General features: G+C 37.3%; 3 protein-coding genes across 13 annotated transcripts in view; 2 read left to right on the forward strand and 1 right to left on the reverse strand.

Moving 5' to 3' along the window:
- LOC118266055 (sorting nexin-2) overlaps positions 1 to 17064 on the forward strand; it is a 482399-nt gene that overhangs the window by 8787 nt on the left and 456548 nt on the right. For 2 of the 4 annotated variants that reach the window (XM_050695020.1, XM_050695021.1), the window contains exons 9-10: positions 167 to 319; positions 2272 to 6821. In XM_050695020.1, the coding sequence (XP_050550977.1) occupies positions 167 to 319; positions 2272 to 2322 (204 nt within the window). In that variant the 3' untranslated portion in view covers positions 2323 to 6821. Of the gene's footprint in view, positions 1 to 166; positions 402 to 2271; positions 6822 to 17064 lie in introns of those variants that run through there. The other 2 variants (XR_007705471.1, XR_007705470.1) reach the window with 2 other exon arrangements.
- LOC118266446 (dihydrolipoyllysine-residue acetyltransferase component of pyruvate dehydrogenase complex) lies at positions 10766 to 12634 on the forward strand. 8 transcript variants are annotated; one of them, XM_050695030.1, is made up of 4 exons: positions 10766 to 10932; positions 11350 to 11711; positions 11802 to 11855; positions 11946 to 12634. In XM_050695030.1, exons 2-4 carry the CDS (start codon positions 11355 to 11357, stop codon positions 12387 to 12389), a joined length of 855 nt encoding a protein of 284 aa, XP_050550987.1. In that variant the 5' UTR covers positions 10766 to 10932; positions 11350 to 11354; the 3' UTR covers positions 12390 to 12634. The 8 variants fall into 8 exon arrangements, with proteins under 8 accessions (XP_050550987.1, XP_050550984.1, XP_050550983.1 ...); XM_050695027.1 differs by having other exon boundaries at positions 11350 to 11933; positions 12087 to 12634; XM_050695026.1 differs by having other exon boundaries at positions 11350 to 11855.
- LOC118266050 (39S ribosomal protein L13, mitochondrial) lies at positions 15622 to 16932 on the reverse strand. Its single transcript, XM_035579398.2, has 3 exons — positions 16793 to 16932; positions 16403 to 16681; positions 15622 to 15927 (listed from the first exon to the last, which is right to left on the reverse strand). Exons 1-3 carry the CDS (start codon positions 16814 to 16816, stop codon positions 15694 to 15696), a joined length of 537 nt encoding a protein of 178 aa, XP_035435291.1. The 5' UTR covers positions 16817 to 16932; the 3' UTR covers positions 15622 to 15693.

Consider the following 17064-nt stretch of genomic DNA (forward strand, 5'->3'; position numbering starts at 1 on the left):
AGTATATGTTAATAGGCTCACCTCTATTACTTAGGACTTATAACACAAATGGTGAAAATTGGATACACATTGTAATGTGCATTTCTGCCTACCCTTTCGGGGATAAAAGGCGTGACGTTGTGTGTTTATCCGTAGCAAATTAAAATATGTATATTTGTGTTCCCAGTGGGAAGCGAAGGTAGAGCGGGGCCAGCAGGAGTTCGACACGATATCGCGCGTCATCAAGAAGGAGCTGGAGCGCTGGGACGAGGTCCGTCTGCACGACCTGCGGACCGCGCTGCTGCGGTACCTGGACGACCATATGAAGCATCAGGCACAGGTACACACACAATATCTACTTTATTGACCTGCGGACCGCGCTGCTGCGGTACCTGGACGACCATATGAAGCATCAGGCACAGGTACACACACAATATCTACTTTATTGACCTGCGGACCGCGCTGCTGCGGTACCTGGACGACCATATGAAGCATCAGGCACAGGTACACACACAATATCTACTTTATTGACCTGCGGACCGCGCTGCTGCGGTACCTGGACGACCATATGAAGCATCAGGCACAGGTACACACACAATATCTACTTTATTGACCTGCGGACCGCGCTGCTGCGGTACCTGGACGACCATATGAAGCATCAGGCACAGGTACACACACAATATCTACTTTATTGACCTGCGGACCGCGCTGCTGCGGTACCTGGACGACCATATGAAGCATCAGGCACAGGTACACACACAATATCTACTTTATTGACCTGCGGACCGCGCTGCTGCGGTACCTCGACGACCATATGAAGCATCAGGCACAGGTACACACACAATATCTACTTTATTGACCTGCGGACCGCGCTGCTGCGGTACCTGGACGACCATATGAAGCATCAGGCACAGGTACACACACAATATCTACTTTATTGACCTGCGGACCGCGCTGCTGCGGTACCTGGACGACCATATGAAGCATCAGGCACAGGTACACACACAATATCTACTTTATTGACCTGCGGACCGCGCTGCTGCGGTACCTGGACGACCATATGAAGCATCAGGCACAGGTACACACACAATATCTACTTTATTGACCTGCGGACCGCGCTGCTGCGGTACCTGGACGACCATATGAAGCATCAGGCACAGGTACACACACAATATCTACTTTATTGACCTGCGGACCGCGCTGCTGCGGTACCTGGACGACCATATGAAGCATCAGGCACAGGTACACACACAATATCTACTTTATTGACCTGCGGACCGCGCTGCTGCGGTACCTGGACGACCATATGAAGCATCAGGCACAGGTACACACACAATATCTACTTTATTGACCTGCGGACCGCGCTGCTGCGGTACCTGGACGACCATATGAAGCATCAGGCACAGGTACACACACAATATCTACTTTATTGACCTGCGGACCGCGCTGCTGCGGTACCTGGACGACCATATGAAGCATCAGGCACAGGTACACACACAATATCTACTTTATTGACCTGCGGACCGCGCTGCTGCGGTACCTGGACGACCATATGAAGCATCAGGCACAGGTACACACACAATATCTACTTTATTGACCTGCGGACCGCGCTGCTGCGGTACCTGGACGACCATATGAAGCATCAGGCACAGGTACACACACAATATCTACTTTATTGACCTGCGGACCGCGCTGCTGCGGTACCTGGACGACCATATGAAGCATCAGGCACAGGTACACACACAATATCTACTTTATTGACCTGCGGACCGCGCTGCTGCGGTACCTGGACGACCATATGAAGCATCAGGCACAGGTATAGAACACCTTATTATGTTACACTAAAGGTTTATATCACCTTGACAATAAACCATGCCGTGATGTTGGCTCTTTCTTATTTACACCTTATGACGTTTAGGTGAAGGTTTAAATCACCTTGACTCTAAGACAATAGTGTGGGAAAATATAACTTCCATCAATAATATCTATAGGAATTTTAGGTCAGATCAAAATCAAATATGATTTCGAAACACTCAATCAAATAATACATGATTGAGGATATGAGATAGATTGTCGAAATTCAAGTTTCAAACAAAGGATTGCAGTAGCGTGTTCGATTTCCGAATGGAGCAACTCTTTGTGTGATCCACAAATTGTTGTTTTGGGTCTGGGTGTCATATGTATGTGAATTGAATGTTTGTAAACGCACCCACGCCACAGGAGAAAATCCTAGTATGATGCAACGTTTAAAAAAATATCGTAATAATATATTAATTAATTGTTTGTCCACAGTCGATCCGCTACTGGGACGCGTTCCTACCGGAGGCGCGCGCGATCAAATGAGTGGGACTCTCCGCGCTCGCACTCCGCGACTGCGCTAACGTTAGTAAATGAATTCCACTACCCTACCCTACATACACATTCATACATACACTACTTGGGTGGAACAGAGTAAATTGAACCTTGTAGGCTATGAAATTGAATAACTTTTTGTTCACATCAAGTGAGTAAAAATTTCATTCATTGTGGTTGAAATAACACTATAGAAATATGTGATATGAGCATTTAGTCAACGTTTGTTTTAGCACTTTACTCTACAGTTTTTTTCACGCGAATCGCGTCAATGTATATGAAAAGTGCTGAAAACTAAAGTTATTCAATTTCACTATCTGAAATAGCAACTACAAAGTTATGTTTATTCTGTTACACCCTGTATACAGTGCGAAAAAGAGATGACGCTATCTGGTATAACTTCCATCTCTCTCTCACTAAATTTTAAACAACCTCCGTTTAGAATGAATGGAGTGTTTGTATATGAATAAATTGTATATTTTCCACGCCTTATATAAAACTGTATATTTGCAAATATGGCTGCCCACGCGCATGCTTCAAATTTCGTATACAAAACACTCTGTTTATTCCTTAATCTAATATATTTCTTCCATAAAGACAAATATATAATGTTCTAAAATAGTTATCATGAGGCTTTGCAATAGATAAATAAAATTAATATAAAAATTATTGTTTGGATTTTTTGTGATGAATTCTATCAATGTTTGCTCAGACGTTTTCGAGATTATCGCACACACAGACAAAGTCTGACTGTATTCTACACTTCTGAGCTTGTTTGTATAAAGATTTCTGTTATTTTTTGTTATTAAATATAAAATAATTATATAAATACAGTTAAAAACTTACCTTCACATAAATAATTTCGAAACATCACACTTTTCTATCCCTTCAAAGAATTTAAATGTATAATTTAATTTATATAGATATCTAATTATATATCTCATAGTACTATAACATAGTAAATGTATAATATAATAAATATGTATAACTTATAGTATAGTAACTAAAATTGTAATTGATTTTAGATTAAAATTTGTATTTTCTTATTATTTTTCATGTATTTATAAGTCCGAATATAGTAAAATTTTAGTGTAAATCTTATATAAACTACGTCATCAGGTATTCATAAGATCTATTAAAAATATTAATTAAAATAAGCGGAATTTTAATGCCAAATAAAAATGACATTCCAAATTGTTGCTTTTTAAAAAAAACACGTTTTTTTTATATTTTTTGTAACTGGCAATATTAATTCATTTACTAACGTTATGTTTAACGAACATAAATACTTTTTATTTTACGATTAAATTGTATAAAAGTAGATATGTTCTCATATGTTTTTTTTTTCTATATAATTTTTATTTTAAACGAATGTAAGACTTATTTTTTAATTCGTACGTCTCATTTTTATGCGCACTTCAGTCTTCGCTAGAAAATTATTTTCTAAGGTCCAATAGAAAAGTTTGTTGAAATTCTGTTCTGACATATAAATAAAAGAAAATGTATACAACATTGGGATTGATAATAATTGAAGCCTGGCTAATGCTTAGTTATTCATTTTACTATTTTCAAACAGATAGAAGTCTCGCTTGCTCTCTTTTCCTTTTAAATATAATGTGATAGACGTTTCAACCACTGGATAGACTGAGGGCTTAGACCAAGTTTTACGTTTAACGAGATCGAAACGAAAGTGCATTCGACGCTCTGATTGGTTGGTTCATTCGCACCGGACAATCAATACTCTTAGCACGAGTTTTGTTTTCGTTTAATGTGAGCTGATTCGGCGCTCGTTTCGACTCAGGCTATAAAATTTAGATATTTTTTTGAGATTTCTCAATTGAATTACAGCAGAAATTATTATGTAATTATAAATTATCATTATATTATATGTGCATTACAATTTTTATAGCTAGTATTCAATCAACCAAGCTATGATCCGTGATAAAGGATGACAAATAGTTATCTGTGTAATTATTAATTAATTGTAAACAGGAAAAGACATGGATAACATAATATGATAACAATATCATACAAATAGATAATAAACATACATACTGCAGACTATGTCATATAATATCAACCTGCATTCTGTATATCATGCATCCTTAGTACGAGTGTGCTTTACGTTTAAAGTAATCGAAACGAGACCGCGTTCGGCGTCCTGATTGGCTGGTTTATTCGAGCCAGCCAATCAGAGCGCCTAACGCGGTTTCGTTTCGTTTTCGTTCGACCTAAAGCAAACTCATACTGAGGATACTGTTTGTTAATCTGTTAGCCAGGCTTCAATACAGGATGAAATTAAACAAGTAATACATATTATTACAATAACTATTGTGAGATATACTAAATTAACTTAAAAATCACGGTCACGAGTTTTTGAACGGTTAAAACAAAATTATTATAAAACCATTACACATATTATGTAACTAATCACTGGTGCAATATATTTGTAACATCAGTACTTTTACATACTAACGCCCGAATACTCAAACGCTACTCAATTTTAAGTTGTACTTAAACATCGTGCTATTTCTGTCATTTTATAAAGAATTGATAGGGACAGAACTACATTTGAGAGCGTCTTAAAATTGAGTAGCGTTTGAGTATTCGAGCATAAATGTATAGTTTAATAACTATGACACACGCTGCAGTTTCCCTCGACATCAATAGGGATGATGATGGGGTATGAAAATTAAAAATCTATTTAGTCCGTGAGTTAGGTAATAAAAAAATATTAGACACGTATTTTTTTATTTTGTCGTATAAGATAACAATGCTTACATAAAACGTGTCAAAGTTTAGGAGTGGGAGCTAACTACGTCACTATTGAGTATAAAACGTACTCAAAAGTGACGTTACGCGATATTTCAAATCGATATATTTTCGAAAGTATTTGTTTCCGTAAAAAAATAAAAATACGTGTCTAATATTTTAAAATACAAGACGGACATTAAAATAAAAATTTGTCATCTACCCTATTCTCAAGAATTTATTCAACACTACATTGTATATTTTTTTATTATTACCTATAGTCATTTGTTTTTTATTTTAATCCTAAACGTAAGAATACTAGATGTATCGCATATTAGAAAAATGTATTCGAAAAAGATTGGTTACGCGTATGTTGCTGTCAAAGTATTCAATTGGAGATTTTTAATAATAAATAATTAATTATGTAATTAATTATATGGTTCTATTTTTCAACACCATGTATATTTTATACTATTAGAGCTCCTCGAGTTAAAGGATTTTGGACTTTATAACCGAACAGCAAAGAGTTTAAAATCGAATGAAGAATTAAGACTTTTAGTGTAGCTTAACGTGCTGACTATACATGGTGTTCGAAAATTACAAAGTTTATGTACGTTTTAGACTTGTTTCCCAAAATTGTTTCGTTGTACAGTAACGATTTATTTATCGATGTTAGTTGTATGTTGTACATGATTAGTTTGAAGTTATCAGCATCCTTTTTAAACTTAAATAAGTAGATACTATCTATTCGCATTATGATGTAAAGCCGTTGGTCTCTCCGGTCGTGTTGGTCTGCCGCTCCATCGAGTTCAGTATCCTTAGTAGGAGTTTGCTTTACGTTGAACGAAAATTTAACGAGAACGCGTTCGGCACTCTGAGTGGTCGGCGCGAATGAAGCAACCATTCAGAATTAACGCGCTCTCGTTTCGCTTTCGTTAAACGTAAACCATACTCGTACTAAGGGTACAGAGAGTGAGGGAACAGAGAGTGCACCTGAGTTTACTGCGTAGTGGACTAGTCTAGTTAGACAGACTAACCACCATGATCGAAATCGATCGGGAGATTTATTTTAATGTGAAAATTATTTGAAACTGTGCAGTCTCTTAGTCTGATTTTACGACACAAGCAGTGAAGAAAAGACAATATGCTGTAGTCTGACGTCACTATACGACTTAACTGATATCAAGCAACATTGTGTGTACCTAGTTTTTTTTTATGTTTCATAGGCCGACGTTTGGCCGCTATCTCGCCTAATGGGAAATGATGATGCGGCCTACGATGGAGCACGTCTGCCCATAAGCAACCAATTCAATATTCAATATTATTCTACTTTAAAAGGATGCCAATAACTTCGACTTTCCCTGTAGATATTGAGCATTTAGTATTTTATCGTGACGTGTATAAACTGTCCAAATTGATATCTCTGACCGTAACAATATAATAATATACTTAGATATGAATATAGGTAGAATGATTGAAAAATGTTCGAGTCTAAGGCCGCGTTTCCATTGACGCGGAGCGGGGCGGAGAAGAGCGGAGAAGAGCGGTGAAAAGTTGTCAGTGTTTCCACTGACGCGGAGCTGGGCGGAGAGGGGCGGAGAAGAGCGGTGAAAAATGGTCAGCGGAGTGGAGTGAGGCGGAGCGGAGCATACTTTTGGAATCATATTGAGAGATTGACCATGTCTAAATACAATAGACCCTTTATCGATCAAATGTCGCAATCGATATTTTCATTTAGAGTTTATTGTTTTTTTTATATGATATATTAAACTAAATAAGATTTACAAATATAGTTAATTTTATAAACGATATTTCGACATGAAAATAAAACTAAAAGAAAGTATTTTCTCAATTGAAAGTTATGATTTACTTGAATATCAATTATCATTAACGACTATTTGAGTAACGACTGTTTAAGAAAATTTAAAATATCAATATAACATTGAAAATAAATATATTTTTGTTTGATAAGTAATTTGTTTCGTAGTAATTGATTTTAAGAAAATCGATAAACAACACCCTCACACACGCTACTTGGACATCCCTTTTTGGTTACTTCGTGAATCTTCGTGCTTATTCGACAAAACTCGGTACTCGATTAGATATCTCTGTCACACGTTAGCATTGGCGTCGTGTTAGTGTCACTATCCTTGTCTTAAGTACAGTACAGTACCGCACCGCGCTGCTCCGCACCGCCCCGCTGTCCTCCGCATAGCACCGCCCCGCTGCTCTCCGCACCGCATCGTCTCGCTATATATTTTTATGAATATCCGCTCAGCTCTGCTCTGCCCCGCTCATGCTGATTCCATTGAAGCGGAGCGGAGATTTCGAGCATAGTGATTGGTCAATTCGTGCACCGCTAAGCTCTTCTCCGCCCCGCTCCGCTTCAATGGAAACGCGGCCTAATGTATTCCTTATTTTTTATATTGCCAAATATATTTTAGTGGTAATTCGGTGTAATGGAAGAGATGAATAATTATGAATAAAGTATATAATGTTGGTTTCAATTTCATCATTGCGTTTACCTTTTTTTAGCTTACCGTATTTGTACGCACTGGTTTTCCACGCACAAAAACCTTATTAAAAATAAGCTTTAGCAACTTTTATACGCAATTTCAGCTCAAAATGTTGGAAGATGCTTCATATCTACTTCAAAATTTAGTACGCTATTTTAAGCCGGCAAACGAGCAGACGGATCACCTGTTGGTAAGCAATCGCCGCCGCCCATGGACGCCTGAAACGCCAGAGCACAGTGTTTTTTGGAGGGTTAGGAATTTGAGGAATGGAAATTCGGGGATTGGGCAGGGGATTAATTGGGCCTCTGGTAACCTCACTCACACGATGAGCAAGCAAGCAATCTTCATGGTAAATGATAGTTAGCCTTTTGTACTATGTACTTAAATTAAATCAGCCATATAATCCGTGGTATTACAAAATTTGTACAATTGAAAAAAAATCTAAGCGCCTTTATTGTTACGAGAATATGTTGTCCTGAAAAATAGATTTCCAATATTAAAATAATTTATTCCATCGGCCCTGTAGACCCTGTAGTATTAAGAACCTATTCATTACAAACAATCAATTTATTCCTTTTTATAATATTAAGAAAAACTGCCTTAAGCGCAGAATTTTGCGAAACAATCCCTTTGTTCATTCATATAAAATTCAATTTTCTTTAACCACCATCATTTCTGTTTTTAACACTAGTGGTATCAAAATTCTTTGGCTACTTAGAGTGCAGCCTACCATGTAATTAAAGCAGAAACACAGAGACTTCGCTTCATATTTTATTCTTATGTTTAAACTAATAATAAATAGTAGTTTCGTACAAAAAGGTCAAAATTCTTTGGCTACTTAGAGTGCAGCCTACCATGTAATTAAAACAGAACCAGAATCGCATATTATATTCTTGTGTTTTAGTCTACTGGACTTCCATGTTTGAATATAATTCGAAAGGTATTTAATATTCAATTAATTCTTTATGCTAATTACTAATCACACTTCACACTTATATTATAAATGTGAAAGTTTTTTTGTTTGGATATTTATTTTGTACGTCAATCACACTGAAACTACTGAACGGATTTTGATGAAATTTGGTATACGGACACGGTAAGAGCTGACTTGGGTGATAGGAAACTTTTTAACCCACAAGAACTCAGGTGAAGCCGCTGGCAGAAGCAGAAGGAATAATGGTATAGCATTACCTACCTAGTCTAAAAATACACATGAATAATTCCTAGAACCGAAATTAGTCACTGTGATTCTTACCTACATAAATACGGTATTTTCCAATTCACAATATTAGGTACTTATCAGAATATATTTATAGATACACACATTATAGGTAGCTAGGTACACCGTCGCACTAATTATTACGGATTTTAATTTTAATCTACCTACGTATTTAGTAATTTGATTTTTATGACACCTAAATACCGTTTATAATCGCTTAAACAGAATTGATAAACCTGCGACAGATAAGCTGATTGCTTAAAACCCTATTGGTCATGATTTTTATTATATTTTAGTTCATTGTTTATGTTTTTTAGTTGTTAGATGTGTATCTGCTTGCTTTTCTAGACAGGTATTTTTTTGTAATAGGGAAAATCATCCAATGAGATCTCCCACCTTGGGCGAGGCGAGAGGGACTGTCTGACTCTTACTACCTAAAAACCACACCGTTCCTACTCCTGCTCTTCGAGCCGTAACTCCGGTAAGCCGTTAGGCGGTCCACAGCTCCGACGGTAGGTACTAGGTTCCTTCATAATGACGTAGGTAAGTACTTAAAAAATAAGAACAAAATACTTAGGTATCATAAGGATTACCAGGATCGATTGCCGATAATTTATAGGTAACCTACCTTCGGCCTACCAGCAATAAAAGAGTAACAATAATTTGCAGATGGTACTTACCTACACGTCATTAACATCTGCATTAGCCCGTCGTGTGCTGAACGCAGATCTACACGAGACAGAATATATTTTCTATTGTCGTCTTATATACGGCATACGAAAGGTCAAAAGGTATATGTTCTGCAGGAACCTATAAAGAATTTAAGCAGTTATGTTCTATTACCTCTAGCCCTACCTTACATTCGCTGACAGAGACATTTAATAGGATCGGGCAAAATAAACCACGATATCTAAGGAACCTACCTTATTAGGAGCTGCTGTATTCGTCCAACCGAACTATCTAGAATGGAAGTCGAGGCCAAAGTGGACGTCTTGTCTGATAAGATAATAATGATGATACCTAGGATTTATTTTTCAAAAATCCAGTCAATCAATCAAAATTATTGTACACCCATTCGTGTTATTAGCGAAAAGAAATATTATTACATTGTATAATTATAATATCTAAGACTAAAATAGAAATTCATATAATTACATATGTTTATATATTTATTATTTATGGGAAAATTGTCTACTGAGGATGGTACCGATACCAGATAATCATACGATATTGTTTTGTAAAAATAATCTAGTGTCCTACCAGGGCCGTACTTGGTACAATGTTCATTAAGGGGCCTGTAATGGGGTCCGCGTATTTTATTAATCTTTTATGTACCTACACAATACAATGAAACAGGAAGTAAGAAAATAAGGTACGCAGAATAAAACAGCATAGAGAAAATTCTGCAAAAAAATGCCTATTACCCCCGAAGGGGTAGGCAGAGGTGGAAATTACGGCATACAATGTGCACCCACTCAAACACTCTGACAAAGAATTCCTAAACTAAGATAAATAACAACTGTTTTTTTTTAACGTTGCCCCACATTAGGATTTTCTCCTGTGTCGTGGGTGCGTTTACAAATATACAAGTTCACATACACATCACACCCAGACCCGAAACAACAATTTGTGGACCACACAAAGAGTTGCTCCGTGCGGGAATCGAACCCGCTACACGTTGCACGGCAGCCAGTTGCCCAGCCACCGCGCCAACCGTGCAGTCAAATAAATAATGTTATATTTTAAGTCTGAGTTTATATCCTTAAAACTGGGCACAGCAATTTTAAGGGTCCTTAATTGTTACTTTTACCTGTACGACTAAAACATCCATGTACATTGTGGAAGGCAAATAAATGAATATAAATAAATACGATCGATCATCTATTAATTTTAGGTATAGATATCGGCCTTTAAATTCGGCCCATTTACAGACGATTATTGAGTAACTCATGTAGCATTAATTGTGTATTAATTAATAAAAATCAAAACACGTGGACAAATCAGGTAAAAGTACCTTTGATATCATTATCGCAAGATTAGGATAAGCGCAAGTAGATATATAAAAAACTAATTGTCTTTAACAACAGTTATTTGTTGGACAATTGTAACGCACAGGTGAGTAGTACTTCATAATATTACAATATTTTCATTTCATTGTTGTTTATTTTGATTCTTTAGGGAGCGTAGGGTAACATGTGTGGATTGAGAATGACCAATGACTGAACCATAAATTATGAATTACAAAAAGACTATGGAAAAGTTTGAAAATAAATTAACAATGATTATATAATTGCTTCGCTTTGGTACCTTAAAATATTTTACGTTCTTGCGTGAAAGTCGTTAAAGTCTATCGTTAAATGGTGTCAACGAGCCAGACATCTTTGACTCGCTAACTATCTCAATCAATTAATCGAAAAACCCAGAGATAACATTTTTTATTTTTCCTAAATCACTTAAGTAAGTTGGTCAAACATTGACTAACGTAAAATCAACGTCGAACCTAGTTCTGATATGAGTTTTTATTATTTTCAGCAAATATGAAGTTACTCATCGTACTAGCTCTCGCCTCCGTGGCTTTGGCCACTCCAGTAGTCAAGCCCGTGGTCATGCCCGAGGCTCCTCTGCCCGCCTTCGAAGAGGTGCCTTATGTGCCCATGATCGAGCCTGTTGTCATCAAGCCCCTGTTCGTCCCCCAGGCTGTCTTGGATGAAATTTACGCTCAAATCCCAGTTGCCGTCAATTTCGTAGACGTTGCCGAAGAGGCTGTTGAGGATGTTGCTGTTGCCGCTGAAGAAGAAATCGTTGGCAGTGCCGTCAACTTTGTTGATGTAGCCGAAGATGTTGCTGCTGCCGCTGAAGAAGTTGTCGCCGATGCCGAAGAAGAGGTTGTTCCAGTTGCCGTCAACTTCGTTGATGTTGCTGAGGATGTAGACACCGAGGTCGCCGAGGAGGTTGTCGCTGACGCCGAAGAAGAAATCGTCCCCGTTGCCGTCAACTTTGTTGATGTTGCTGAGAATGTAGACAGCGAAGTCGCTGAGGTTGTTGCCGCCGCCGAAGAAGAGATTGTTCCAGTTGCCGTCAACTTTGTTGATGTTGCTGAGGATGTAGACAGCGAGGTCGCTGAGGAGGTTGTCGCTGATGCCGAAGAAGAGATCGTGCCCGCTGCCGTCAACTTTGTTGATGTAGCTGAGGAGGAAGTTGCCCCCGCCGCCGAAGAAGAGATCGTTCCTGTTAACTTCGTTGATGTTGCTGAGAATGTAGACAGCGAGGTCGCTGAGGTTGTTGCCGCCGCCGAAGAAGAGATCGCGCCCTCTGCCGTCAACTTCGTTGATGTTGCTGAGGATGTAGAGAGCGAGGTCGCCGAGGAGGTTGTCGCTGACGCCGAAGAAGAGATCGTGCCCGCTGCCGTCAACTTTGTTGATGTTGCCGAGAACGTAGACAGCGAAGTCGCTGAGGTTGTTCCCGCCGCCGAAGAAGCTGTTGCCGTTAACTTTGTTGATGTTGCTGAGGATGTAGACAGCGAGGCCGCCTCCGCCGATGCCGTTAAATTCGTTGAAGCCATCGTCTGGTAATAGCCGATCCCCTCTGCCCACGCAAGGTCTTTGACAACCATATGCCGTTGGCGTTAAGTATTTAATTTGTGAAATAAATTTTAATTTCAGTTACAATTTTTACGACCATAAAGTAACTTTATTTTCTCACTGTACACAATCTCAAATATATATATTTTTTTAAATAACTGTGAATTTATACCTTATCGCAAATCAAACAAAAGTAACACAGGGTCCAACAAATAAACTGATAAATTCATATATTATGATGGTTTCTTACTCTTTAACGCCTACGTCCTAAAATCTAAAATCAAAGATTTCAAATGTTGAAAGCTTTTTGAAGATCTGTATCTGTAGTTATGATGAAAATTTGACAAATGCCTTTTCAGATTATAGTACACATAATTCTAACTTCATTCTCATTTAGGTGTGGTAAGGAAAACCACATACTTACTTTATGTATTAATTAAAAATTCCTCATATATATAAAAATCAATTACTGTTCGTTGGTCTCGCTAAAACCCTAGAATGACTGGTCGGATTTGGCAAATTTTGGCCTTAAATTGTTTGTGGAAGTCCAGGGAAGGTCTAAAAGTTAAGAAAAAAGTGTTTATGACGGTACGAAGTTTACCAGCTAGTATAGAATAATAAATCTAATTTGTTTACAATTTTGCAAATCTTCACTAATACAAGGTAAAAAACTGATTGCGCCACAAACACCTGATAAGATAAACAGATGATTAAGTAGGTAAGTAATTAATATAATCCATGTAACTAATTAGAATTAAATTAATCACTTGGAAAAACCTAAATGAATCCACCCATTGTCAAAGGAAATAAATCGATAGGAATTGATTGATTGCAAATTATTTAGTATCAGTCTAGCAAATGAATATGAGCTGATGTTTTATAGGTTCTTATGTAAGGTGTGGTTTTTATGTAATTATTTTACAGACATAATATTATTTGTTAAAGAAAATTAGCTCTTTCCATGGAAGCTCGTAAGGCAAACCATTTTTTACAGAAATATCTATTATTACCAAACTTATTACATTGATTAAATGGAATAGGAAATATCGTCATTAGGTCGCCATCATGACATGAATATCGTGATATCAATTTCACTCAGTCGTGTGGAGTCCGCATTAACTGCAAGCAGATGCAGTCGTGACTTAAACTAATCTTGTGGTATCTTTAGCATCACCCCACGGTGTCCATCAAGTGCCGGACCGACAACGTAGCTTACTCTTGCTTCGCAATTACTACAAACCCGAGGCCTGGGGCCCGCCGCAACACAGGGCCCCACATAACTAAACTTATCTTCTGCATGTCTTATAGTAAATACATACTGTTTTTTTTTTTTTTGTAAAAGTGTAGGTTAGTTACCTGAGAAGTAATGATTCAACCGAACATATATCTAGGTTGAAGCATACTTCAAGGCAGATTCAGTTTGAGATCGAGGGCCCCCGATAGAATTTAATAGGGGCCCGCGTTTGATAAATCCGCCACTGTGTCCATTTAACTGTATGCGGTTCGTTTATATAAATAAACTAGCGGACCCGACAGACGTTGTACTGTCTACGTCAATTTGAAAATTTCCTAACTCAACAACTACTAATAAATTAAAACCATTGTCCAGCGGACAAAATTGTGAATCTAAACCATTCTCAGATCCCCTTGAACACACACAAAAAAATTCATTAAAATCGGTCCAGTCGTTTAAGAGAAGTTCAGTGACATACACACTTACAGAAGAATTATATATATAAAGATAAATGGCACTGGGCCTCTGGATGTCAACTACGCCAATTCAGGTCCAGCTGCAGCTAACTACTTTCTCGATACGAGTACCTACTTTCGATAGTTTTCGTTCTTTTTTATAGCACAGTAGATAGGAAGATTATCGATTATATGCGGTTGTATTGATGATTGACATGGATTATCGATCACATAGCAACCATGGAGACTTGATGAAACAGATTAATATTGAATTCGATTTCATTAGGTAGTTTACCTACCTAGTTGAGGACTGGAGTTCAAAGGACGTGGTTGGTTCTTAGAAAAAAAGCTATTGATCATCTTTACCTTAGTACCTACATTTTTACTTAACACATTTAATAATTATTAATCGTTTTCAATGAGTGATAGGCCTTCATTTGATTAAAATATCGTGACTTGAATGTTATTCCACTTTCTTATATCTAATCTTTGATTAAAAATTCATTTCTTATGAAATTGCGTATAAAACCGGAGTAACAATAACAATGACTGTATTCAGGAAAAAAGTTGCAAAAATAATGAATGGAACACACCTTAAAAATTAAATCCACATACATTGCACGTAGGCTTAGTACGAGTTTCGATCTAGTTAGACGTAAAACAAACTCGTACTAAGCCCTATTGGTTTAATTCATCTGAACCGCATGAGCCTCGACAGTATCAGAAGCAAGAATTCCGAGAAAATCAGAATGCCGAATGTGCTCTCGTTTCGATTAGCGGGTTTACCGGGCCTCCGGCTCGAAAAACAGGAGTATGAACAGGGTGGCTTTTAGTCAGTAAGAGTCTGATACTCTCTCTCGGCTCGCTCAAAGCGGGAGAAGTCATTGTATTAAGTACCAAACATTTCAAAATTAAATTATGTATTTAATTTCACGTCTAAACTCGATGTTCAACAATCCCCATACTTTAAGTTAAAGTAACCCCATTCTCAGAAAAGACGTAACTCTTATTGACACAAAACCTAAAGCAATCTGGTGTGGTGCCCCCTCTCCCATATGTAGACGTAAAGAAATAAGACGTCAAGAAAACGTCTATAACACACCCTGTTAGTGCCTTTAATAATTATGTGAGCAAACTACTGCGTGCCTGAAGACTTCATGGTAGCAACAAAATGACTGCACTGGTCAACTCTTTCATATTTATTCTTCTTACTGATTTGTTCATACTTTAAATATATAGAAAATAAAATACGTCCAGATAAAAATAGAAAAACTAAATTACCACAAATAGGTTTTTTTTTCTTGTTGGCAAATAAGGCCCAAAACAAAGTTGTTGACCATACTGCCAGTGTCAATGGTCAAGTGGAGATGGTAGATTATGAACAATACACACATAATTGGGAAGGAGCTTTAGAACTGGTCAAATTAGACTCAAAATCGAGATTTTTTATGAATTTTGTAAGAGATTGTATTATAGCAATCACATTTTTGATAAATTAAACAGGAGTCTGTACTACAGTAAAGAAATAACTGCATTCTTTTCATCCACATTAATTTATTAACAATCTAATCTTATCTACTTATATTTATATAACACAATATATTATTTATTTCAGTATATAGTCTTCTGGGTAATCCATAACTTTGGGGTAAGCCTTGGAGACTTCCTCGGGAATTTGGTCAAGGCGGGTTGGCACAAGGCGGGTCTGACGAATCTGGTTTGTGACATTTTGCAAGACATCCTCGGGCACAGTCTCGCCAGGGTATATTAGGAGGCGCTCCATCGTGTGACGTCGTTGGAGATTGCCTTTCATTGCTCTGTACACCGCTTTTTTGATTATCTGTAATAGATATTAGACACTTAGTAATTAGGTTTGAGTATGCCATAAATAAAGTTATTAAAATTTTTACTGTAAGTACATTTATTTATTTAACCTATACAATAAATAACTTTCAAAAATTAATTATTATGTTATCGGCTTACTCACTGTTTGACGAGGAATTCACCTAGTGTCAAGCCATGCTAGAGGCACATATATATGAGCAGTCTCTGTCTTTTGTGAGACATATCACAAGAGTTATAATATAAATACTTATGTTTTTCGGCTTACTCACAATTATTTGATGAGGAACTCAACTAGTCAGTAGCAGTGCGACAGCCACCACGTCCTGTGTCGCGGAATGCTGCTCATGAATATGAGTCTCAAGCAAACTAGTTGGATTTCCGAAAAAATAGTGTTTTTATTAGAATTTTTAAATTGACTTACTGAATTGTTGTCAGTAACAATGTTTGTGATTGTGACATGAAGCGCTTACCATGGTTGGGTCCTTGTTATGTAGTTCCCAAGCTAATGTCCAAGTGGCTCCACCAGGGTACCCAGTATGGTGGAAATATGCTCTTTTACGCCACTCATCTCCTCTCAAAGCAATTTCTCGGCTATTGATACAGACCACAACATCTCCACAGTCGTTCATTGGATGATAAATAGGTTTATGTAAACCCATCAAATACTTCTTGATTACATTGGCCGATTCGTAAGGATCTTGCCATTTGCAGTCAAATATGTGCCAAGTACGAGCAAAGGTGGCCCATTGCTGGAATAATAATTGTTTTTGTTAAATGTTAGGTTATTTAATTTTGATCGATGTTACAAAAGTGTTGTTTGTTGATGGGTTATAGACTATTATTGACTTAAATGATATTACCTGCACTCTTTTTGCTGCAGACATTTTGTTTTTTTAACTTATTTCTGTCACTAAATAAGATTATTGTTTTTTCTTAAAATCAAGTCTACGTAGAGGTTATGTTTAAATCTTTAAATGTCAAATTGACAATTCCGTGTTGCTGTCAGTTTTCGACTCGTTTAGAAATGTTAATGTCATCGGCTCTAATTGCCATTATAAAAATAAAAAAAGAAACGTTAACGTTGCTACTAACAACAAATACAACTAAAGGTAAGCGTCCACAGGCCCGCATC

Source organism: Spodoptera frugiperda, chromosome 7 (assembly GCF_023101765.2).
Source record: "Spodoptera frugiperda isolate SF20-4 chromosome 7, AGI-APGP_CSIRO_Sfru_2.0, whole genome shotgun sequence".
In the NCBI taxonomy this organism is placed as follows: Eukaryota; Metazoa; Arthropoda; class Insecta; order Lepidoptera; family Noctuidae; genus Spodoptera; species Spodoptera frugiperda.